The following is a 25380-nucleotide window of genomic DNA, read 5'->3' as shown; positions in this document are numbered from 1 at the left end:
CCCAAATATTTCAACCTGAATTTATTTATCTACTACATTGTTACAATTTCACTCCCCTCAGGGTGGCCTGCATTGCCATGCACACACCTCACAACCTTGGAATGAGGAAGAGTTGGAATTAGAAAAGTTGGAATCGCAACCCACGTGCTTAATTCGATCACAGAAATTGCCAGATGGAAAAAGGGACGCATGTTAGTATTTTATCACATGATGAAAACGAAAAAAAAAGTTTGTTTTCACGAGATAGATTGTCCCAATTGTTTGGCAGCGGCGCATGCGCAGACGTTTCGCCCCCGTTAACTGTCAAGTTAGGTGTTTTTTTTTTCTTCTCCCTAGTTTTTCCTCCACCTTGAAGCTAATCATGGAGATCGCTTACCGCCTCGGCGAACTTCCTAAATGTCTACACAGAGGTAAGGAGAAGCGAAACCGTGTGAAAAGCGATTCTGTGTCAAAAGAAACAGTCGTAACTGTATCGGTAACTGAAGTTAGATACAATCCGGCTGAAATCTGAATCTTAGCGCTTGTGAACGAACAAGTCTGCAAACACGCCCCTTACTCAAACCCCCTTGAGAATAACTTTGTTTGGCGTGCACACATCGTTGAAAGGTAATAGTCCACTTTTTGTAAATTAGTCAGGAATAGAGATAATTTACTTTCGCTGTTACTAGGGGCAACAGCGGGATGGTTTTCGCGTGTTTGTCGTTGAACAGTTACACTCGGAGGCTCTTGAACGCATCATGTGACGATACCAGCATTTTAAATTTTTTTTTTTAGTATCAAAACGTGTCTATTTATGTTGCTTCAATGACTTGGAAGTTTGCAAATTGTGATTTGGAGTATTGCATTGTTGTCTTTAAGTTCCAACTTGCTGTTGACACGCGGCGAGTCAGCCCTCTCTTGAGTGGAGGTGGAAGGGTTCATGTGGTCATTCCGGGGCTGGGAAATTCCAAAGACGCAACGCTACCTCCATCATCGCAGCTCTGAATCATGATCTCGATGATCAATCGCCTCCAGGATGCCCTGGGCAGCGCGGGCCTGAGCTACAACCTCCTCTTGCCCCAAATCGCGGTGGTGGGGGGCCAGAGCTCCGGAAAAACCTCGGTGCTGGAGAACTTTGTGGGCAGGTAAGCTCATCTAACTCTCTGGGAGGGCTACTAACTATTGGAATGTAACTAGTAACTAGTCACTATTAACTATTATTATTATTATTGTAGCAAGTAAGCATTGGCTAGCTCAGGGGTGAGCAACTCTGATCCTCGAGAGCCGCAATCCAGTCTGTTTTTCATATCTCCCTCCTCTACCACACCTGAATCAAATGATGAACTCATCAGAAAGCTGTCCAGAAGCTTAATACAAATCCCGATTATTTGATTCTGGTGTGTTGGTGGAGGGAGATATACAAAACAAACCAGCTCTCAAGGACCAGAGTTGGCCATCCCTGACCCCTCTTGGATCCAAGCCGGTCCCCGGGTGGAATGAAAACCTGCATCCACTGCCCCTCTTAGTGGAATAGTTTGACCACCCCAGAGCTACTTAAAAAATATGACTACAGAATGAAGAGTAGAAACCATTTTTAATAATAAAATATGTGAATCTAATCTTTTTTGTAAGTTAGTTACATTGTTTCATTGTTGAAGACTCAAAACTAGTCAGAATAACTCAACTAAAAGTCATATTGTGATGTGCAATGTGACAAAGTGTGTTCCTAGTCACTGCCTTGTGACTTGTGTTTCCAAATTTCTTTTAAGAATGTTTTCCTAGGCAATGTAACAAGAAAAAAGAGGAGGAGGAGAGCAGTCAAAATCCCTGCAATCCATCTGGGAAATGTTGCCCACTTAAGCGTGAAGGTCTCCTTCCTGATAGCGCATTGATATGTTTTGGTTCCTTTGTTTGACGATAATCGATGACACTCCCAATTTGGGTACACTGCCAGAAATGTGAGCAGGATGCTGTGAGAGTAAACATCTCTAATCAAGGTTTATATGGGAAATAGAGTATTTTTGTGTTCAAAACAAACGTGTGTGTGTGTGTGTGTGTCTTGGTGTCAATGTTTATGTTTGTTTCCTGTTTCCTTCTCCTTTTCACTGTGTTTTGTTTTTCTCTCACAGAGACTTCCTTCCCCGCGGCACTGGAATTGTCACTCGTAGGCCTTTAGTCCTGCAGCTGCATCACTCCGACAAAGGTGAATGCGACCTCTGAATAGGTCAAAACCATTCATCTATTTGGTCATCAAATTAATCGATAACTATTTTGACACTCATTTTATTGCTTTGCGACAAAATTGTCCAAATTCAAATACATTTCAATTCACTATACTATTAATGTGTGTGGCCTGGTTTTATGATCTCTTTCTAGAATACGGACAATTTTTGCACTGCCGGGGGAAGAAGTTTATCGACTTTGATGAAATCCGCCAAGAAATCGAGGCGGACACCAAAAAGCTAACCGGAACCAAAAAAGGCATCTCTCCCGTCCCCATTCACCTCTGCATTTTCTCTCCTAACGGTAAGCTCACCCTATACTTCATTCTCATGAACCATCCACCCTTAACACCTTAACATCTGTGGCGTACAGTGCTCAACCTGACCCTTGTGGACCTGCCTGGAATCACCAAAGTACCCGTGGGAGACCAGCCGTCAGATATCGAGTACCAGGTCAGAGATATGATCATGCAGTACATATGCAAGGACAACTGCCTCATCCTGGCTGTGACACCTGCCAACATGGACCTGGCCAACTCAGACGCACTTAAATTAGCCAAAGATGTCGACCCAAAAGGTGAGGCCGTGCCACATTCACTGACAGTAATACACAGCACGCACCTTTTCTTATAATTATTGCTTACGGAAAAATGGAAAAATACAAGGAGCAACTTAAAAATCTTTCCGCTTTCATTTTTCAAAACAAAGAGAAAATGTCCAGCAGTAGTAAAACATGAAGAAAATCATAACTAAGATCATTTAGTTTATCACATTGGAATATTTTTGTGTGGCAATGGCCCGTAGTTATTCACTGGAAAAAAATGCAATGTCAAAAAGGACTAAATTTCTTTTTAGAAAAGGTTACTTTTTCCTTAAACCATGTAAAAAAAGGGTATCAAAATAAGCCTTTTTAAATTAATCAATTTAAACCTTTCCATATCTTGTATTATTAAGTGTCGAATAACAATTTTATTTTATTTTTTAAAATAATTAAAAAAAAACTTTTCACCTATGGGCAACCCACCCAGGGGGTGATTTAGATTTAAAATCTGTGAATTCTCCACAATTGACTTCCACCTCAATGTTCTCTAGGCCAGCGCACGATAGGTGTGATCACAATGCTGGACCTCATGGATAAAGGAACAGATGCTCGGGAAATACTAGAGAATAGATTGCTTCCACTGAGAAGAGGTGAGTCATTCTGCGCTTGCGTGTGCGTGTGTGTGTGTGTGTGTGTGTGTGTGTGTGTCTGTGTATGTGTTGAGATAAGGATTTACAGTGAAGTAATCCCAGGTGTGGGGTTGCTCAAACCTCTTCCAACAACACGTGAATGTAATATCCCCAGAAAAGCCTCTCAAGTTAGCAGTTGTGAGCCGAAGCTTTAGTCGTGGAGCTTTTACGTCTACAGTGGAAAACACCCAAAGAGGAACAATTGGACTATTCTGTAAAAACAAAAAGTCTAAAAATAATTTGGAAATTCAAAGAATCACATGATTCGAAGTGTCAACAATTTAAGAGAATAGGGTTCAGTTACGATAGTTTTTGGGTTGTGTAATTTGTTCTGTAGTATACCATCCTATAATATATCTAGTTAAGGCAGTGTTTCCTAAGTAGTTAATTAGTGTGCTGTGTTAAATGACAGTGAAATAAACAAGAAAGAAAAACAATCTGTAAAGTGTATGATACAATTTCACTCATATTTTAAACTTGGTTTAATGCCATCCATCTATATCTGTTTCAGCATTGTATAGTGACAGGCAGAACAATTCAATCTGTCGTCCGCTAGATGGCAGTAGGTACAATTGACCGCTGTTACCAAGAAGATAAGAGCACAGTTATTATTTCAGCTTTTAACTGAGTGGGAAAGTCTGTGAGGAGAAAGTGGTGATGATGTGATCATTATAATAAATATTAGTATTTTTATACAATTATTTAAATGATTAAATTCATTTTTATTCATTGATTTCAACCTTTATATCAATATTTTTTTGTTTTTCATTTTAGTCCCCTAGTTCATGAAATTGAAACTGAAACTGACAGTACATTGGGTTGACACATCCCTCTAGTTGGGCCAAAATGGAGGATTATTATTATTATTATTATTTTTATTTTTCTCCAGGTTACATTGGGCTTGTGAACCGCAGTCAAAGGGACATTGAGGGGAAAAAGGATATTAATTCAGCCTTGCAAACGGAGAAGGAGTTCTTCCTGTCCCACCCAGCTTACAGACACATGTGCGACAGAATGGGCACGCCGTACTTACAGCGAACACTCAACCAGGTCAGAAAGGCCCAGAAGCCCAACACTTGATCAACTTTGTCTTAATGTTGATTTCTTTTTCCAGCAATTGACAAGTCACATCCGAGACAGTCTTCCCGCGCTCAATGGCCACCTGCAGTCTTTGCTTACGTCTATCAGTAAAGACGTTGAGACGTACAAACTGTATAATCCGGATGACTCCATTTGCAGGACCAAGACCCTCATCAGGTCAGTCTTTGGCAAGGTCAAATTTGGAACCTACCTGTGATGATGTGGTGATTGATGGAAGTGACTTTGCTTTTCTGGCCAATGGCGTAAATGGTTTAAAACTGTTTAGTACTTTTTGGGGCTTATTTTTACAAAGAAAATGACTATGGGTTGTGGCTCAGTGAAGTTCAATCTATTGAATTCAGTAAACCCCTGAGGCAGTACTTGGACTTTAATGTTTGAGCTGCGAATACACCACAAAAGCTCCTCTATTTGACTATCTTAAGTTCTAATTTCTCGGCATTTTCAGGCACGTGCTCCAATTATCTGGTGACTTTGAGAAGCTGATGCAGGGCTCAGGAGATCAAGTTAATACCACAAATCTATCAGGAGGTGCGAGGATCAACCAGATCTTCCATGAGCGCTTCCCATATCTACTGAATGAAGTATGTAAACCTTATTCACTCCTTGGCCGCGAGAAGTTCTATCCATTTTTTAATGGGAAGCGTGGGCAAATTAATTTTTTTACAGTGTAATCAGTTAGTTTCAAAACCTTACTTTAGAAATTGAAAGGGATGGTGTGATGATTTGTCACAGGAACAAAAGCCTCGTTCATTCATTTGTAAGTTTATCGTATGTTACTGTCCATGTGTCACACAGATGAAGTGTGATGAGAAGAAGTTGCGAATGGAGATTGGCTATGCCATCAGGAACATTCACGGCGTGAGGTGATTTCATCTTTTTATGGCTAATATTGCTAGGAAGAGTTATTGTCTCACTTTCTTCTTTGTTCCTCTCCAGGACGGGGATGTTCACCCCCGACATGGCTTTTCAGGCCATTGTCAAGAAGCAGATCTCCAAGCTAAAAATTCCCTGTTTTGCATTTGTCGACATGGTTTGCAAGGAACTGCTCTCTACCATATCGGAGTGCTTCAGTAAGGTCTGTATCCACGAGAGAGCCATACGTCAGTGCTATTGTTTTACCCTAACTAACTGTGAGCAACTTCCACGTAAAGCTTAGTTCTTTTCCAAGGCTGCAGGAAGAAATGGAGCGGCTTGTCACCACTGAAATCCGAGAACAAGAAAGAACATGCAGAGAACAGGTCAGTCACGCACATTCGAACCAGCGCATTTGTTTTTCATTACCAGATAACATTGGCCAGTTTCTGTTTTTCCTCCAATTCACATACGCTTCCTCTCTTCAGATCTCTTTGCTCATTGACATGCAGCTCGCCTACATTAATACCAACCATGAAGACTTTACCCAGTGAGTAAATCTAAAAAAAATGGCATTAAAGGAAGATATATTTTTAACGCTTTTTTTTTGGTCCCCATCAGAGCCCAGCATGGTGCCAGCAGTGGAGTGCAACAGGTAGGAATTGAGGCCTAAATTACAAGGATAGTAATATGAAAAACTACAGCAAAAACTGTTAAGACATAAGGAAGATATGAGAGGCTGATGGAAGTTATTGGCAAACACACAATGGTTGGGATTAGAGTTTAATTTGCAAACACAAAGATAAACCAGAAACTATACAAACAGCACAATACGCCCTGAAATTGGATTAGGTGACTTTATTTATCCCATTTAAGGGAAATTTCCTTGCCAAAATTCATGCCAGCCAATTGCAGGGCACTCTTCTATACAAATATTCAGTAAAGTGAAACTGTTGATTTATTTACTCCACATTTTTCCTCTAGAATGCACTTTCAGGGGATTGCCGTCCAATCCATTTCGACTGAGCTGTTTGACAGCGATTATTTGTTGTCAACCTCCCCCACATTAACATTTAATGTCAGTCCTCCCTATTCAAATAGATCAAAATCGTACTTGTTTGTGTTAAATTAATCTCCCACACATGCATCAAAATGAATGTAAGACTTGAGTTCCACCCCCCCCCCCCCCCAGTCTTTCCAATGATGATTTGTTTTTGGCTGTACTCACACTGTTTTCAAACCAAAGGACCCATTGACAGCATTGAATTGTCACATGCCTATTTATTAACATTGTCCCCCTTTATTAAATGTTGCCTTATCAGCGTCACCCAGCCAAATTTTTTTTGTGTATAAAAACCAGGGACAGTGGGATTACGTCATCAATCCTTGCACCCCCCCCCCCCCCCCCCATCTCCAGGGTGTGGCCCCTCCCTCCAGGCCAATAGTAGGATACCAATCTCTTTAAGCCTCTCTGCAGGGTTCTGGGTCTGCATGATGGTTGCAATTGTGCAAGTTAAAGAAAAAAAAGTTTTTGGTTTCATTAATGTTGTTTTTTAGGTCTGGTGTACATGTGCTACTAACGTCAACTTTCTTCCCCACTTAAGTTGCCAATTATTTTTATTCATCACAAGTATTTCTTGGTCTTTTTCAGCTTGTTTTGACTTTCTGATGGAAAGTACTGTTCATTTTTACTGCTATGATTTTCTTGGAAATGACTGTTTGTCTTCTATTTTCACAACTTTTGTTCCATGTTCAAAAGTTAGGTCCTGATTTACCACTTCATGATCCAGGGGGCTTTAGTATAAAAAAACAGATTTTTTATCACAACTCAACCAATTCTTTTTTAAAACTGTTGTGAATTAAAGTGGATAAGGTACTTAATTTTTAAATTAAAAGGGGGAATATCCTTGTAAGTTGACTTGAATAACTTGTATTCAAATAGTTTTGGCTCTGAAGTGCCTGCTCAAACCCACGTGAATATTTTATCGGAAAATCTTTTTCAAACTTTACACACAGTAAATCAAAAGTGGAGGTTTGGCAATGAATGCTGCAATCAGTTCTGCCCCCTCACACTGGTTATGAAAAGCTTAATAGTGAACATTGTTTTTCATTTATTGCATATTTGCGAAATGGAAAACTCTGAGTTCTTATCTGCTTGATCTTTTTAATTTCTGATTATTTAAAATTTGAAATAAGTTTAAATTGAAGTCATTATGAAAAGTGAGCTGCAAGTCAAAGACACGTTATATAAATTAATTGAATGGGTTCCATTGATGGCTCTAGATGTCCAATTAATTTTGACTAGTAGAGGCTAGTGGGAATGAATGAATGAATAAATGAAATGTCCTCCCTTATCACTGGCACTGCAACATGAACATCCACTGCCAATCTTCCCAGTTTAACTAAATTGGATGTCTATGCTTGTATACATATCTGGCAAGGAGTAAAGAAAAAAACAGGGAATTCCTTTCATTTGTAATTGAAGACTCCTGCTTTTGTATGTCTACCTACTCTCTTAAAGTATTGGTGTTGTTATCTAAACAACTTTACTTTGTTACCTGCGCAGGTGATACACAAAGGATGGCTTGCCATCAACAAAATCAGCCTCAGCCCCAAGGACTATTGGTTCATCCTCACGGCCGAAAGCCTTTCCTGGTACAAGGACAACGAGGTGAGTGAGCTCTTCAAGTTCAGACATTCGTAAGAAAACACAGCACAACACTTTTTAGAGTCCCCGTTGCTTTATTAGAACAGCTCATTTCTGTAAACTCTCGTAACAAGAATTCCCAGAACCAATCAAACAAAGTGAGTGAGGTTTTTCCAATGGGTTATTGGGACCAGAGCGGGGTCTCCTGGTGTCAGTGGGGCTGCCATCTGTCTGCCTGTCTGTGCCTGCTGTACAGGAGCAGAAGGTCTGCACAGCAAGTGTAGACAGGCAGACACACCACAACAGTCCGGTCAGCGGCTGATGTCATGGGGAGATCGGCAGGAAGTGATATCAGAGCTGATGAATGTGAGGGAGGGAAAAAAAAACATTGAAAGCAAAAAAAAATGACAGATGCAGATGGTGGAAATACATTCATATCGCACTCACAGCTACTTCATGAAAGCATCCTTGACCCGAGTGTTTTCTTTTACCACCTGGAGCTGCCACTGAACCCTCTTCCATCCCTCCATCCCTCGGCCCCCCTACTGGTCTCGCCCTCCATTCACTCTTCCCTTCGCTCCCCCTCTTCTTCCTCCTCTGGGATTTCAGGCATTTGGAAGGGCTCACTTTGACACAGCTGGAGTTGCCCCAATCCAAGCAAAGAGCAGCAAACACACACACACACACAGAGGACAGAATTGTATATACAGTATACAGTATACACGCAGAGTCTGATATAAACACTCTGGCATGCAAATGACAAAGACAAATATACAGTCATTTCCAACTCCTCGGCGTTCCCAGACGAAGCAGCCTGAGGGCTGGCTTGACTTACACACTTTTGTTTTTCTTTACTTAACAATTTTCAAAAGCAGCCTCGATGGCATCGCTGTGGCGTCCCTTGGAGGCTCTAAACACTTGACGCTCCAATGCCTTTTTCAGTCATCCACGCTATTGCACAAATCAGCTCACTGATAGGACATTCCCAAATGTGCGCTTGCGTGTGTGAGTGCGCACTCTGGCCAAGTGTCTGCTTCCTCTCTCGCAATTCCTACTCTCACATTCCCGCCCACGCCGCGTCCACAGACATTTTTCCTCCACTCTGGCCGCCTTTTTTTTCTTTCTTTCTTTACCTCCCCTTTTCCTCCTTTCCCCTTTCTTTATTTTCTATCCACCCCCCCTCCACCCGTCTTTCCCTCTGTGGCTGGCAGTCTCACTGGGACTGTGCACATTCCTGGCTGGAAAATTTGAAGCTTTGTCCAAACACTAGCTTCCAAGATCTTCTTGCCCAGAGAAATCCCACATGGCTGCTTCTCCATCGCAGACCCCCACCACCCCCTTCCATCTCCTCCCTCCCTGATTTTTAACTACACGCTGCCCCCCCCCCCCCCATCCTAGATTACAAACAGTTGAACTCATCTTCTGTTAGAATACATGTCCTTATCACAGTGCATAGTGCAGATTTCCATTCCTTCACCCTTGCCTCAGCCACTCTGCAGGCCACCCGAGAATAAACAGACAGCTAACTAATGCATACTCTTAATCTACTCACCACGCGTGGGTGTACGTCTAAGGCCTGTTCCATATCTAACATCCATTAGGCGCCGCTTCAGACACAGCAACTCTGACACCTCGACAGATTTAAGACCAAAAGTGACCATTAAGGAGCCATGCACAAACTCTCAAAACGACAGCCCAACACATTTTTTTTCGTTGCAAATAAAAACGGACTTTGTAAAGTTGAACTGAATCTAAGCACAAATATACTACTCCTAAACAGGACTTTGTAAAGTTGGACTGAGATTGCATCAAAGAAAATAAGGTGAAATTGCAATAGAAAAATGTCGCCATGAAGTTTTTCCGTGCACAGTCTAACCAATGTGCAGACTACTGTACACCACCAAGATCCTGAACAGGTAGTCTGAACACTGGGATGACGGAGCAGGAGCCTTCACCCACGTTGGCGCTCTGGGGGGGGGAAAAGTTTCCGTCTATCTTATCCTTTTTTTGGCCAGCCGTCTCCCGTCCGTGGGTCGGTCGGTCCATCCTCATCCGTCTTCGGGGTGCGATGGTCCGCTGGCGGTTCTGGGACTTTAGCGTCCCGGGATAGTATCCAGTTCTCGACGTGGCACTTTGACTCACCGTGAAGCTCGGAAAGGCATAAGGAAATAGAAAAGCAGAGAGAGTTAGGGAGGAAGCCCGTGGCCATATATGGCTTGACGGGGATCAACTTTGGAATCGTCGGTACTCTCTCCCAGCTTTTCTAACTCGGGCTCTCTTCAAACCCTTTTCCGCATCTCCTCCCGCGGAATTAACCTCTCTCTATCCTTCCTCTTTCCTCATCTCTACTTTCTGCCTCTGGAGCACCCTATACTCCATCCAGTCTCCTCCCCCCACCCATCTAAAACGATCCCAGATGTTGCTGTAACAGCGCCAATCGCTTTCTGTCATTTTTTTTTCTTTCCCTCGGCCTCTGTTACAGGAAGTGGGCCCCTTTTGGGAGGAAAAAAAAAGGAAAGAGTCAGCGGAGGAAGAGAGTCGGCGGGTTCAGGGGAGCACTGGGAGGGAGAGGGAAGTCCAAAATGTTCTACCAGGGCATCTTTAAAAAGAAAAAAATGCAGATGCACGCACACCTGCGAAGCCATCAAAGACATTAAAGCAAGTCTTTGCTCTCGCGTTGGTCACACGTCCTCCAATTCCCATTCCGAGACTACCTCATCGACAGCTGTATGTTCTACCGTGGCGGCCTTTTGGAAGCCCCGCTCTTAAAAGTTAAGGAGGGGTGGGGGGGCTTCACCCTTGGAGAAAAATGTAGTGCGTTGGAGCCGCCTGAATCTGAGTAATGGCTTTCACATGTGGAACTTGCATTTTTTTTTCTTTCCTCCCCGTTCTTGTCCACTGCCAACTTAGGATCCTGTGTTGCCTTATGTTTGTCGTCGTCTGCTTCTCCTCACATCTCAGAAGGCTACATCATTATTCCGTTTCCATAGATCCCACAAAAGGATGTGCTTATGATAGGCAGGATTTTTCCATAAATGTCTGTGTTTTCACTATGAAACAAAAAGATGTTTGGGAATTTTGGTGAGACTAAATAACGGCTCGGGGCATGTATTACTCAACACTAGAAAGGGGAGGAGTCAATTAAGGGGAGGTTCTTTGCTTGGAGAATAGGGCTGAATGATGCTAAGAAACAAATTGCATTTCTATGGGCGATTTTTGCGATTTTAATTTGATTCCCCATTCTTTAGCGTTACAAGTTTTGCAGAAAAAAACTCAAATCCTTCACACTGCCAATTAACGGAATTGTCCAAACTCCGATTCTTGTATCGCCATAGCAATTTCCAAGTCTGTGAAACTCGTTTAAAAATACAACTAAATAAAGCTCCACTATGATATTACTTACAAGGTAATTATGGAGATGAGTAACTTTTATCGTGCCTTTTTCACCAGCTTATCAGCTTGCGTAACATTCTGCTTCTAAATCAATCCGAAGTTAAACAAAGCTTAGCCCGTGTATAGTTAGTATCTATTCTTCTGATTGGTTAGCCTGACCTGTGAATGTGACATATTAGCTAGAAAGTCCACTTTCAGACGCAGCCTGAAAAATGTTTAGTACTAGACACTAGGCCCAAGAGTACAAAAAATGAAAAAAAAACACCTGTGTAATATTTTACTGTGCATACCACTGTCAAGTTTTATCTTACGCTTTGTGTGTGTGTGCATGGAAAAATAAGCCTAAAAAATAGGACTAAATAAGACTAAAAAACAGTAAACAAGCGCTCACGAATAATATGTAAAGTAGGATTTTTCTCAAAATAAACATTACGAAAGATAGCAATGTTACAAATAATACTCCCAATAAAGGAAGCCGTTTTATTTTAACTGTTTGATTTAAAACTAACTTTGGTCATTGGGAGGGTTGGACATTAGAAAAAGGCCATTTTGGGGAACGCCACATGTAATCGGTATTAAAAAAATTTATTAAAAAAAAGTTCTCCAATTTTGGAATGACCTTGATTTTTTTTCTTTCTGCTTTCATCCAGGCGACAGAGAAGATGTACATGCTCCCTCTGGATAACCTCAAAATCCGAGATGTAGAAAGAAGCTTCATGTCCAGCAAGTTTGCCTTTGCCCTCTTCCATTCCGAATCAAGGTTGGTCCATTGAGTGTCTGTCTCTGTCTGTCTCTGCAAGGTATAGACTTTTGCTTTCCTTCTACTCAGCCTTTTCAACCAAATATGTTTGAAGGGTGTAAACTGGAAGATGCTCTTGCCCTTACTGTGACCTGGTTGGTTTTTGTTGTCGTATTCAGTTGGTACCGGCGGTGGGTGTGGTTTTATTGTCTCCACGTACACCGGGCAGACTTTTCAGCGCCCAGATATGTTGATTCAAGTGTGCGAAACAGATGTAGAGAACACAAGGGGACTTTAGGGGGTAGAGGGGGGGGGGGGGGGGGGGGGGGGGGGGGGGCACCAATGTAATTGGAGCTGATTGGAGCAGGGTAGGCGCGCCGCGTTTCTTATACCGTACGCAACTTGGGTTCGTTGGCGAGCGTGTGGAGCCCAGCATACCGACGGCCGGCTCATTAAGTAACTAATGAAACCCAGAGAGCTTGGATGCCAAAGGAGGCGGCTCTCCTCTGGAAAGAATTGCTCCACTCGCCGCAGAGTAAGAGGAGAAGAACGAGAAAAAAGGGGGTTGAGGGGAGGACGAATTGGCGTATCAGCACCATCGGCCAGGAATGTGTCAAAATCTGTCCTCTGCCCCCCCACCCCTAACATCTCCACCCGCCTTCTTTTTTTTGCTGTGCCGCTTCTCTTTTTGTATTTTCACCAATCTGAAAAATGACTTGAAATCGAAAGCAGCAGTCTTGTGCAAAGGAATTCCTATACAGAGGGGGGAGGGATGTGTAATAAATCTGCGCAGAGAGCAATTTTATTATGTGCATGTGTCGTGGTTGTAGAGGGGACGATTTTTCATCTCGGAGGTCCGCGCAGTTTTTCAGCCGTGGTCAACTTGCTTGCTGCCATTGACGTGGATAGGCGTTTTTTTTCATTTTAATGGGAGAGGCTGGCAATGGGAAACATAAGTTCATGTGTGATGAAAGTAGGGCTGCCAGAAAAGATATGAGTCGTCATTTCCCAAACAAAAGCAGAGTATTTTATTTTATTTTAGTCCATTGTAAAGGTAATGAGATAATTTTCACAGGAAATCAGACAATCTGTACAGTTTTTGAACAAAAATGAAACAAATTGTATCTGATGAAAAAGGAATTCTTTCGTCTTCTATTTTGTTTAATTTAGAATTTTCAAACAAAATTACAGAATTAATTTACTGTCGTTTTTGTTGTATTTAGCTCAAAAAAAACTATTAAAACAAAATATTTTTATTGCAAAACAGATATACAAAAATAAGATAATATTTACAGTTTTTTAAAAATATATTGTTTTATCAAAATATTTGTTAAAGGAATATGTAAAGACATGACTATAGTTATTTTCAAATTCCCCATAAAGAGGTTTAGAACAATTCTTGGGTCAACAATGTCTCATGGTTAACCAACAACTCTCAACCTTTTCTGCTTTTCTGCAAATTCCAAACAATCAGCACTGAATAATTTCAATTCATCACATCCCAAGAACCCACAATTAAGCCATTTTTCCTATTGAAAGCAGCCATTTTGACTTTACTTCCAGGTCCTGTAGTCATAACCTCTCCCGGTCAAAACGGATTGGACATTTTATCGTCATCAATGGCAGCTAAAGTGTAATTCTTTCAAATTAAATGACCAAGCACATGCAGGCTGGCCTGCATCTGGTCGTAGGTCCGTCCTCTCGCTCTGTTGTAGAGTAATAGCATTCTCCTACTGTCATTGTTGGCTTTCTGCCCTGACTCTTAGCCACCACACCCTGATTTATTAGTCCCAGCCAAATGTAGCTCTGGCCGATTTGTTGATCTCTCCTCATAGCTGTCCTTTTTCTCACTTGCTCTGAATCAGCTTTGCAATTCTCTCTCTCTCTCTCTCTTTCTCTCATGCACACATTCGCAGATTTCACATATTTGAGGTTATGAGAGTGAGGCAGGAACAGCGAGAGGAGGGAAGAAACAACCGAGCCATTAAAGAAAAATGTCTTGCAGATGGGACGCAGATTGTTGACTTTTTTTTTCTGGTTGAGTGGATTGCGGAGCCAAAGCACATAGATGATGTGGAAGCAGTGCATGAAATGCAAATAAAAAGGAAAGGATAGCAAGAGCTTGTCAATATCTGATTAGATCTGCGACTACAACTGTACTCATTCAACTCATTGGTCGCCAGTGATGGTTTAAGGCAGGGGTCGGGAACCTTTTTGACAGAGAGAGCCATAAACAAGTCATAGTTTCAATTGTTATTCATTGAGAGCCATACTCAGAATTTACTAGAAGTAAAAATACATGAAAATGCGCACATTTTTAGTCATTTCATTGCCTTCAAAGTAGAAAAAGTCTCACAGATGATTGATATGAAAAAAAATATGATAAATAAAAAAAATACCTGGTCACCGCATTTTATATGCCATATGTGAACGTTACGACCACATTATTTTTTTCAAGTACCAAAAATAATCACTACAAAGGGTTAAAAGAATCCTGCTAAGATTGGTAGAGTGTTTAAAAGAAAACAATGTGGTCACAGTGGCAAAAAGCCAACCTTCATGGAGTCTATAGCTTTGTAAGGCTGTAAATCATCATTTTATGGTACACTAAATGTATTTTAATGATATAAATATCCTTGGGACAAGGTGCGGAAAAAACCCATAGCATCGTTTGCACCGCTTTATGAATAGCAATCACTAAATATGGCGCTGTAAAAAATGCCTTAGCAATATGACAAGATAGATGGTGAGAGTTGTTTTCCACTGAATTTTGGTTGAACTTTTTCTGCGCATTGTTTTCCCATAATTATATGATTTCCTCGCAGGAACGTGTACAAGGCCCACAAGTTTCTGGAGCTGCTCTGCAACACGCAGGAGGAGCTGGACATCTGGAAGTCCTCTCTACTACGGGCTGGCGTCTACCCAGAGGAGGTCACAGTGAGTACCCTGACCTTTTTTCACAACCCTGGGGTGACCCAAGACCCCCCCCCCCCCCCCTTAGTGCAGCTTCTACCTGCTTTTGCCATGCATGTCGCCAAATCTTTAAAACAGGCGCATGGGATGGATTATATGTAGACAGGTACAAAAAAAAAAACCAAAACCAATGTTAAAATGGACATTTAGAACTTAGAATTTAGAAATAAACAGTTGTAGTGTTATGGAATTATCTTGTTATTAATCTGTGCAAAAGACTAGTGCAGTTTATTTAATAATTAGATAATAACATTCATTTTAAATGACTAGATGTAAATATACAAGTGAATATAATGCTGTAGAATAGAAATTTCATTTCACTGATTTAGTGTTTGAATCATCTTCCTAATAATTGAAAATAATTGACTTTTTTTTCAAGATTTTAGACATTGATATAAACTAACGCAATTATTAAAAGTGAATGCATCACCTACTGAAAAAGCTTGACAAATACACCAGATATTGAATTGATCTTGATGGTCAGCATGTTGGAATACATCCCAAAGTATCCCGTGGGCCATACTTTGCCCACCCCAGCTGTAACCCCTTTTCACCCCCTCTCGTGCAAGCCCCCCCTCAGCCCACCCCTCAGCCCTCACATTGCGCTTCATCGTTGGCTCCTCGGCGCAAAATTCTTGGCCTATGATGTCACTGTAATGCGTGTGTGTTCCAGTCTGGTTCTAATCAGCAGATCCCCGTCTCTTCACCCCCAATTTTTTTTCTTCCTTCTGCCCACTCCCCCATACAACTCCCCTCCATTTTGCACTTTTATTCCCAGCTCATGGAATGATCTTTTTTTTTGGGCATGAATATGGGAAAAATGTGGAATCCACTCTCTCCTTCTCTCTCTCTCTATGTCGCCCAGGTGGACCCCCAACTGGAGCGCCAGGTGGAGACCATTCGCAACCTGGTGGACTCCTACATGGACATCATCCACAAGACCGTTAAGGACTTGATGCCCAAAGCGATCATGCACCTGATGATCAACAATGTAGGCTGAACTCTTCATTCTTATTTTCACATTTTCATGAAAAGCCACTTGACCGCCATGACTCATTTGGGCACTGAGTCATCTTAGAAACTACCGTGTAACGCATCCAACCATTTTTTAGAGCGAGCTGGAATTGGTCCTCCATGACTTTGGTTGAGAAGCAACAAAACTGGTCGCCGGCCAATCATGTGGCCCAGCTGGATTTCCCCCTTGAGGGATTACAATGAGTAGAATACATTTAGTGTCTCAAGTTATTTTGTAGTATTCTCCAGCTGATTCTTGAAAAGAGAATTGAGTTAGGAGCATTGATTGGTCACCACTTAATTGCAGGACAACCAGACTGATGTAACACATTCTCTATAATGGGGCTCTCAAACATAATTCATCAAGGAGGGCGCTGGAAATAGAGCCTGTGTGAGTCTGGGCTGCATCCAGCATTCCCCAATAAAGTTGCTATTTCACTTTGGCTAACTTGTGGGTATACCACTACTAAAAATTATCTGTACTATACTTCAGCAAATACATAAAACTTCAAAGGCTAGAAAAAACTGTGTATATATATGGGTTATATAATGTTATATTATATTACGTTATATTTCCTTACATTACGTTACATTATATTTGCAATTATATTTTAAAAAGATCCTTTATAATTGAGCCACCCGACAGTGTAGTGGTTCATTGACTTGATTTCCTCTATTTCAATTGCTAAAGGCAAAATAATCACTGTTGACACTAATGTTACACTTGAGAAAAATGAAAGATAGTGTTCTTTCTTTCTTTGTCCAGTAAAAGATCACCTGACAACGTCCGACATGTTTAACTTGTCGCATCTGTTTATAATCCCTTTGGCAAGGTGAAGGAGTTCATTAGCTCGGAGCTGCTGGCCCGGCTCTACGCTTTAGGAGACTCTTCGGCGCTGATGGATGAGTCACCCGAGCAGCGGCAGCATCGGCAGCAAGTGCTCGACAAGCACGCCGCCCTGCAGGCCGCGCTCGACATCATCGGCGAGATCTCCACCTCCGGCCACGTCGTCGTCGCCCCCTCGGATCCCGGTTTCACGGCCGGGCGGCAGGCCAGGTAGGCTACGTTTACCGGCGGGTCTGCGAGCGGGCGTAGGGCATCACTCTGTCTCCGCCCGACACAGCGCCGCCCTCCCTAAAAAGTCGACGACCGGCGGAAAGTCTCGAACCCGCAACCGCGCCCCCCCGGTGCCCGGCCACGCCCTCCCGGGCCCAACTTGCGTGCCCAGGTAGAAGTCGCGCTATATGGGCCGGTGGCTGCATGGCGCCGTTTTTCCAAGCTGGGCGAGGGAGGGAGGGTCTGCGGCGCAATGTGTTTCTCATATTGGCCACCAGAGCAGCGGAGCCCTCTTTGCATGCTTTCTACGCTGGCCAGAGACAACAGGACCGTCGAGTTTTCCCCCCTTTTTCTGGTCTATGTGCTCTGGCATGTTTTATTGCTGTCCCAGATTTCCCTCATGCGAGGGCCGTTATTTTTCGACTCCCTCCCTCCCTCCGACTTCTTTGTCTCATACATTTCTTCACTTTGGTTCCTCCCCAGCTCCTTGGCTCGCCTCTCCATTTTCTCCCTGCCTCATTTCCTTTGCGCTCTCCAAGGTTCCTTAGGTTCTTTCCCACTGGCGGTCCACCTCTTTTCATTTTCCTGATGCTTTTTATCCTACCATATCCATCCATCTGGTCTCCTATAGCTACCTCGGCAAAAGTAAACACTCTGGAGTAAAATACACCGATAAAAGTACATGATTAATTTGTATGGCGCTGTGCTGTTTTGTCTATAGTGTATAATCTACCACGCTGTAGTACAGTATAGTGGTGCACCAATCACAATTTTCTGCCCGGTTACCAATTTTTCAAAAAGCATAAACTGCTGATCTCGATTTTTTTTCATGAACATTAACATTTAATGGGAAACATTGACATTTTTAATTTTTAAAGATAGTGGTAAACAAATTCCAACCAAACATACACCATCATGAACTGAATTAATCAATATTCAGTATTAAGACTGAAAACAGTACTCAAGTAAACACAGAAACCTAGAAAATAAACTGAGAGTTGAGTTCAATTCAGGTCAAGTTGTGTGGAAACCAACCTAGAGTGAGCAAATAGAAGTCATTTTACAAAAAAACATGCTATTGAAAAACATAGTGAAGAATGGGGATTGCAAAAGAATTCCTTTCAAAGAATGAGCAATCACTTCTCCTGACCTCCTCCTCCTTGTCATCAATAACTCAGCTTGCTGCTTCATTACGCATTGGAATTATGACCTGACTGAAATTCCCTATACTAAAATCCATTTCCTCCCCAAAGGCATGAATATGCTAAGCCAAAAAATTTGAATGTACTCTCTGCCTCTCTTATTCAAAATGGAGCAGACATCTATTGCCGTCAATTAGTTAAGAATGTGAATTTAGTCCAACAAACAATAATTTTACTATGCTTGACTTTTTCTCTTTTAATTCTATCCCTTCAGGAGGCCTGCTCCTCCAGCTCCTATCTCCAAATAGGAAGAATCACCCACCCATGGACCACTATCCAGAGATGTGTCATGTGACCCGGCCCGAGTACTATACATACCTCCATCGCTGTCTGTCACACACTTCCTCCAGTTTGTGCATACCGTAAATGATCTTGGCTGCAAACGTATCCTCAAGTGCCTTTATATTGTGTAATTAAGAACTATTTTATGAACAGCAGAGGGAAAAATCCCACAATTTTATATGCTTTTTTCTTTTAATAAAGAGCTGTTTTATTTTTCAGTAACACTCCTCTTCAATTTGGATTTTCTGATTGACATCGGCATGCATGTTTGTCTAACAGAGTGGACCTCATCGTAGTAGGTAGGTAACTATTATTAATTATTTTAATGACAAAATTCTTAGTTTTATTCTCTTTATTATCTTTAGAACACTTCATTAGGGGTGTTACAGTGGCAACATTGCACATTTCTACCCATAGTGTTCCTCAAGTTTATAATTGCAGAAAATATTTGTATAAAAAGACTTAAAGACCATAAATATAAAGACACCGAATGATAAATAGCAAGTGTTGCAATAACTAAGCTTGTTTTGGAAGGAGTGTGCTGCTCTCTAGAGGTCAAGAAACTTAGTCGCATGAGTGAAGACACTTTTTCTTCCATTGTAGTTCTAAACTAGAGACTGGGGGAACTTGATCTTTACAGAATGTAATTGTTAAGATTTTTTTGTAAGTGGAATTTTAAAAAAAATTAATAAGGTTTTAACAGCAAATGAAAGGGAAAAAAATAATGTAGTGGACTTTGTTAACACAGTAACCTTAAAAGAGAAATACAACACCTTGTTTATAAATTGGAAAAAAAGAGACCTTTGATTTGTAATAGTGGATAACACCAAATTCTAAAAACTATTTCCTTGAAGTCTCTCCTCTTAATGCGTACATAGATTTTATCAATGCCAGCCAGTACTGTATTATTATCCAATCCATTAAGAGCATCCCAGATTGAGCATCCCCCTTTCCAATGACAACATTCGAATTGTAGCTGAATCCCATAACATGTTAAGCAAATATATTGCACACTGTTAAAAATACAACAGAATTGATCAGAATGAACACTGTTATAAAGATGGTGCACTTTCTAAAAGTTTCTTCCAGTTCCTTAATTCTAAAACAGGTATTCCAAGAGTTTATCCTTGTAAAGTGTTCCAGTTTGTGGCCATCTGAAATCTACGCTCCATCCTTCAATGGAGGAAGCGACTAAGGTCCTCCTGAATCTCCGCCTCATCCCAAGGCCCGTGGATATTGTCTTTATGCCTCTGTAGCTGAACCAGCAGCCAAGGGCAAAGTAGCATCACAGAGATCAAGGCCAGTGCAAGAAGGACCGCCCCTCCGGGCCAGCGCGACGCCAGGCCGCCCACCCCTGCCGCGCACACCCCCACGCACACCACCACGAAGTGGCACGGGGCTCTGTCCTTCACCCGCCTCAGCAGGCATGGCCATAGCGCGAAGATCATCAGAGCGCAGCTGAGCATCGTGAACGTATGCATGGCGCCCGGGAGGCGGGACGCCAGACACACGGACGCAAACAGGGCCACGTTCAGAGACAGGCTACCTGGGGGCGACGGATGGCCGTACGGGAAGGAGACCAAATGAGCCAGGAGCATGAGGGCTGACATGGCGTACACTGTGTCCGTGCTCACCGACTCGGTCAGCGTCTTTAAGACGGGCGAGAAGCCGAAAATGAAGGAGAGGAAGATGATGGCGCTCTGTAAATCGGCCAGATGAGTTCCAGCCGGGGCAACGGGCTCTGCCCACGCCCCCAGGGCTTGGTACAGTCCGTAGCCCAGCAATGAGGTCGCGAGGCTGATAACCAGGAGGGTGTCTGGGGAAAGAAGGCCCTAAGAGGAAAGCACATGGATTTAAAAAAATAAATAAACAGACTGACCAGAAGATAAATCTTGCCAGATGCTTTACCTCCTCCATGTAGAGCCAGAGAGTGACAAAGATGGCCACGCAGGAAAGCTGCTGTCCTACCAGGACAGCTTCTCTCACCACGGCCCAGTAGCGGTACTGGCGGATGCCCTCATTCCTCCGCAACTCCCCCAAGAAGCGGTGGTCCACGTAGTTGTCTGGATACGACTGACGCTCCCACAGTACTTTCCTCCAGGGCACGGCCGCACAGGGGCCGTCGTCGGGCCCCATCCCCCCTGGACACGGAAAATTAAGATGCAGTACTTCATTGGGAACAAAGGAGATGCTGTCAAGGAATAACGACCAATACAAGGTATACATTGCTTTTTGCGCACATATGAATGGCTGGCGATTAGTCCACCATGTATAATAATCCTAATCTGTGATGAGCTCTCTATGAACAACTGTATTGGAAAACAAATAGATTAACATAAAACACGGAAATACATGGAAAAAATATGACGACGGGAGCAGTTAAAAATCGCAATCAGATTTAGGTGTCAAATCGAAATACATAGAAAAAATAATATGACACCAGTTTAACCCATTGTCATCATTTGAGGACAGTCTGTACTTGATTTAAAAGAATTCCCCCTTTCATGCAGATGTTCAGAAAACGTTACAGAAATCTAAACATTGCTAACTTAGGTTAATATTGGTTGCACTGCACCTAGACGCGTCTCGTCAACGCGCCTCCCTGATTCAAATTGCCACCAGCAATTTCGGTATTTGACAACACTTGAAGAAGATGTCTCTAAATATTTGGTCATTAAATGTAAAGTTACTGATTTGTTAACAAACTTTTATCGATAGATTTATCCTGTTTACCTGAAAACGTATAGCTCTTCGTCGGATGTTACCACAGACGCATGACAGAGACCCGGAACTTGAAGTGCGCTGGTTTGCATGAATATAGTATGTACATTTGAGGCTAGATGTGTGATGGGCTTTGTGAGCCAACGAAATTGGGCGTCATCTTATGACCAGCTTGCCGCAGAGCCATTCAGGTTTCTGCCGCAAGATGGAAGTTACTACGCTGGCAACTCAATTTTACATCTATACATTGTATAAATGATATCTATGCTTATTCAGGGTGAGCGGTGTCTCCAAGCGTTAGAATGTGGAAACGAATACAAAGTATATACAAGTCAAAATTATTTATTAATTTACACATTTACAAGTAAATATCTCCACTTTAGATACAACTTGAGTCAAGTCTTGCTCAGTAAACTCCATACATAACTTATAATTGTAACAGTCAATTCGCAAAGTGGTAGATATCCATACCAAAATCACAAAAAAAGACAAGTATGTGCGAATATAGTAATAAACAGTATGTGGGCAGGTGTACATTTGGTACCTAAAGGCACAGACAACACAATTTTAATTAATACTTTCTTGTGAAAGTTTGTTGAAAGTTTCTAAGTATGTGAATGAAATATTTCTTCAAACTTGTGGTGTTTTGCCCCCCAAAATGACTGGTTATATATAAAAATAACTGAAAATATTTTTTGAAATAGTGGCTTTTACTCATGTGTTCCTCCACTGTAACATCAGAAAAATATATTTGATTTCTTTTAAATGAAAAAATATTCTTCAGGCTGAGATGCACATGATAATTGTTGTCTGTCTGTTTAATAAAACATGGAGTTCTACGCAAAATGTTGACAAAAAAAGCACATCCATTCAGTATTAAAAACGCAGCAATGATGTTGACCCAGGCAAGAAAACTTCAATATCCAGTGGACTGAAAAAACAGAATTAAATACGAGGCTCAATGATGGATTTTTTTGAAAAATCCCCTAAAAAAATAGAAGTTGCTCCCCCTTCCAGTTTGTAATTTCCCTTTTGTCCTAGAAGAGTGAGCGCACCACGTAAACCTGCACGCATGACACCACCACCATCACGGCCAGATTGACCATGGACCAAAAGTTGACCCTATTAAAGTTGCTCTCTTGCAGGTTGCGGTCTCGGGCCTCGAAGGCGCGCAACGCCGTCTGGATGTGCACGCTCTTGCCCAGTCGTGACTTCACGCTTCTGATGGTTTCCTGGAAATGAAGTCGAGTTGATGCCGAACAGGTAAACATGAATCATTTTTAGAGCCAAAAATAATGTATACATTCATTGGGTCCATTTGAAATTGAATTGCAGCTGCAACGATGAATCAAATTAATAATATACATTAATTATGTATGTTTATCTCAGAAATAACCATCCGCTATCCAAATCATTATTTGTAGCCCTCCCAGTCAAAATAAATTGGACTCCTAACACTTTCAATTGCAGTCACTGAGATGGAGGAAAAAAAATAGAAGATGCACTTCCCCTCATAAAGTGACGCCTGCGCGCCCTTTGACACAATTCACCAGGACGGAGCACGCTGTCGCAAAACAATTGGCCTGGATTCTTAGAAACTGATAGGGGAGAGTTCACAAAACTGGCTTGGAATACTTCCCGTTTAGTCTGCTAGGTCACTTTGCACCCAATTTGGCAAATACGCCACTGGACAAAGTTCCCTTTAATACTATTGCCATCCTGTCAATCAATATCCAACTCATAAAAATGAAGAGAAACATTAAGACAGATTATTTTGTAGTTGTTTATGCCGTCTCACCATTATATCCTCCAATTTCATGTCCAACATGTCCGCCCCGTGAATGTACTCCTTCCAATCGTCAGGATCCTCATCGGCGTCCATGTTGTCCAGGATGAGCTCGAAGAAGACAAGCTTCTCCGAGTCGCTGTTGAAACAGAAGGCGTAGTCGCCGTCCTCCGTCTCGACGCTAAAGTAGGAATATTTGACTTTTTACAAAACAACACCTTTTCCGGCGATGATGACGTGATGTTTAACTCACGTGTGCATTCCGTCCGACCTCTGATGGTCGATGTACAGCAGCTCCCCAGTCGGAGAGGAAATGTCAAAATTTACGTCCAAACCCGCGCCATCTAAGACCTGTGTTAACATACAGTACAAAGATATTATTACATACAACGTTTATTATCTCCTGTCATGTTTTCCTTCCTGGTTCCTTAAGTGCTTTGGCAGGTCATGGGAATAATAGGTAACAAATAGGCAGTATATTTGTCTGATTATTCCCTAGTTCTTGATAACACAAATAAAAAAAATAGTATTTGAAACTGAGTATGAACAAAAAGAAGTTTTAAACATATTGGTGATCTATTTCAGAAATGTCCAGGAATATCATGATTCAATATTGGAAAGGGTTGATTGGCAAATTAGAAATAAAAGCCCAATAAATCATACATAACACTTTTTTTTTTATTTTGAAGTGGTTACACTTCTTTTTACCCTTTCCATTTCTTCTTTTGTCTTCTATCCAAATATTTTTTTTCCAAATATAGTATGTCACTTCATCTCCAATAAATAAGCAAGTGGAGAACATGCATCACAACTTCGTTATGACATTGTCCAGATCACGTACCATATGCTAAGACAGGCAAAATATGAATTTCACTAATACAATACATTTGACTAGAGTGGTCTCCACCTGATATTCTATTTCCAGTGAGGCGCCTTTCTTCATCGTCTGGTAGAAACATTCCTTGTGACCGCCAGGCAGAGTGAACGTAAAGTCGCTGTCCAAAGACTGTGAGAAGACGGCCAGCACCGAAAACCTCTCGGAAAGAGCGACAAGTAATACCGACAATACACATGTGAACGACCTCACCGTGGCCATTGTCGATAAAGTAATGCGACCAGTAAAGCTAGTGATGGAGTCTCCTATGTTTGGGTTAACTGGGAAAAACTTGCTAGACTTGAGTCCGGGAAACACGCGACATCTAAGGACCCCGCCTGATCACATATTATTTTATTTAAAAAAGCATTAATGTTTGTATGTTTCCATAATAGTTTTTGCAATCGATTTAAAGACGCGTTGTTGCTGATCTTTATTTTTTAAATTATTATAACTAGAAGCACAACCACCCACGCTTTATAATTAAAAACGCGATACAGAAATTAACGCTAGGGGGCGACAATGCAAAGGTTTTCTCTTTTTGTCATTCGTGCCTTTTAGTCAATATAGTATGTTTTTCTTTAAATTCAGCATCGAGCAAAACATGCTTAGAGCAAAAATATTGCCAAAGAAATTCTCAATACGTCATATATTTTCGTAATTTGGGCATTTCAATTACTGAAAGCATTTAGGATTTTAAATAAATCATTGTCTATCGTGTTTAATGTGGCAAAACATCTGAATTCGGCTATAGCACATTCATTAATATTTTTTAACGGTACTGTTTTCAAATGTTTTGAACAGAAAAGGATAACAGTCTTTTCTGGTAAAATTCCGGTTTTGATTGATTATTTTTTTCCAATTCAATTTACAGGTTGTAAAATGATATAGTTTATATTTCAGACACCTATTAGAAGCAATCATGGAAATTATATAAAAATAATTATACAATTGGACTTTAATGCAAGTTGCTTAACGTTTTGTTATCAATGATAACATGAACACACAAAAATCCTAAAAGTACGCAATGTTCACACACAGCTGGGGGCATAAATGACGTATCGAGCAGGCTTATTTATCTTCCAGAAAACACTTAAATAAATGTGGACCAAAAAGCATGATTTCCAAGTGCGACGTTGCACCTCTATTACAACATGCATCTAATCAATTTATTATCAAGGTAAACGATGACGCGTCGTGTTTAAAAGTGTCCAACTCATTCTGGTGGACAGTGCTATTTCCGCACAGTTGTTGAAGAGTCTTCACTGGTTGGCTGCCAATTCTGTATCTGCCTTGTCATTGGCCACC

General features: G+C 41.6%; 3 protein-coding genes across 4 annotated transcripts; 1 reads left to right on the top strand and 2 right to left on the bottom strand.

Moving 5' to 3' along the window:
* The first annotated feature begins 244 nt into the window (after nt 1–244).
* Nucleotides 245–18909, top strand: dnm3a (dynamin 3a). 2 transcript variants are annotated; one of them, XM_077716666.1, is made up of 21 exons: nt 245–410; nt 859–1124; nt 2109–2182; nt 2356–2505; nt 2575–2778; nt 3294–3392; nt 4321–4481; nt 4546–4688; nt 4978–5113; nt 5328–5395; nt 5469–5607; nt 5684–5770; nt 5873–5934; nt 6006–6039; nt 7951–8055; nt 12075–12184; nt 14989–15100; nt 16002–16127; nt 16984–17207; nt 17275–17379; nt 18624–18909. In XM_077716666.1, exons 2-21 carry the CDS (start codon nt 988–990, stop codon nt 18655–18657), a joined length of 2310 nt encoding a protein of 769 aa, XP_077572792.1. In that variant the 5' UTR covers nt 245–410; nt 859–987; the 3' UTR covers nt 18658–18909. The 2 variants fall into 2 exon arrangements, with proteins under 2 accessions (XP_077572792.1, XP_077572793.1); XM_077716667.1 differs by lacking the exon at nt 17275–17379 and having other exon boundaries at nt 247–410.
* A 116-nt stretch (nt 18910–19025) lies between these two features.
* Nucleotides 19026–21537, bottom strand: pigc (phosphatidylinositol glycan anchor biosynthesis, class C). Its single transcript, XM_077716669.1, has 3 exons — nt 21425–21537; nt 20600–20832; nt 19026–20523 (listed from the first exon to the last, which is right to left on the bottom strand). Exons 2-3 carry the CDS (start codon nt 20825–20827, stop codon nt 19867–19869), a joined length of 885 nt encoding a protein of 294 aa, XP_077572795.1. The 5' UTR covers nt 20828–20832; nt 21425–21537; the 3' UTR covers nt 19026–19866.
* A 201-nt stretch (nt 21538–21738) lies between these two features.
* tmed5 (transmembrane p24 trafficking protein 5) lies at nt 21739–24991 on the bottom strand. Its single transcript, XM_077717918.1, has 4 exons — nt 24106–24991; nt 23452–23549; nt 23211–23379; nt 21739–22644 (listed from the first exon to the last, which is right to left on the bottom strand). Exons 1-4 carry the CDS (start codon nt 24292–24294, stop codon nt 22450–22452), a joined length of 651 nt encoding a protein of 216 aa, XP_077574044.1. The 5' UTR covers nt 24295–24991; the 3' UTR covers nt 21739–22449.
* Between the last annotated feature and the right edge of the window lie 389 nt (nt 24992–25380).

The sequence above is a fragment of the Stigmatopora nigra genome, chromosome 5 (genome assembly GCF_051989575.1).
Source record: "Stigmatopora nigra isolate UIUO_SnigA chromosome 5, RoL_Snig_1.1, whole genome shotgun sequence".
NCBI lineage: Eukaryota > Metazoa > Chordata > Actinopteri > Syngnathiformes > Syngnathidae > Stigmatopora > Stigmatopora nigra.
Note: the sequence above shows the minus strand (reverse complement) of the source record. Positions and strands in the feature narration are given on the sequence as shown.

What these genes read in the sequence shown, in the direction of transcription:
- dnm3a (XM_077716666.1), top strand. Translation starts at nt 988, where the DNA reads ATGATCTCGATGATCAATCGCCTCCAGGATGCCCTGGGCAGCGCGGGC. An exon ending in TACAGCGAACACTCAACCAG is followed by an intron (nt 4,482 to 4,545) that starts GTCAGAAAGGCC and finishes TTCTTTTTCCAG; the next exon opens with CAATTGACAAGTCACATCCG. An exon ending in TCTACCCAGAGGAGGTCACA is followed by an intron (nt 15,101 to 16,001) that starts GTGAGTACCCTG and finishes TATGTCGCCCAG; the next exon opens with GTGGACCCCCAACTGGAGCG.
- tmed5 (XM_077717918.1), bottom strand. Translation starts at nt 24,294, where the DNA reads ATGGCCACGGTGAGGTCGTTCACATGTGTATTGTCGGTATTACTTGTC. An exon ending in CACTGGAAATAGAATATCAG is followed by an intron (nt 23,550 to 24,105) that starts GTGGAGACCACT and finishes ATGTTAACACAG; the next exon opens with GTCTTAGATGGCGCGGGTTT. An exon ending in TGAAATTGGAGGATATAATG is followed by an intron (nt 22,645 to 23,210) that starts GTGAGACGGCAT and finishes CTTCATTTCCAG; the next exon opens with GAAACCATCAGAAGCGTGAA.
- pigc (XM_077716669.1), bottom strand. Translation starts at nt 20,827, where the DNA reads ATGGGGCCCGACGACGGCCCCTGTGCGGCCGTGCCCTGGAGGAAAGTA. An exon ending in TCTGGCTCTACATGGAGGAG is followed by an intron (nt 20,524 to 20,599) that starts GTAAAGCATCTG and finishes CTTTCCTCTTAG; the next exon opens with GGCCTTCTTTCCCCAGACAC.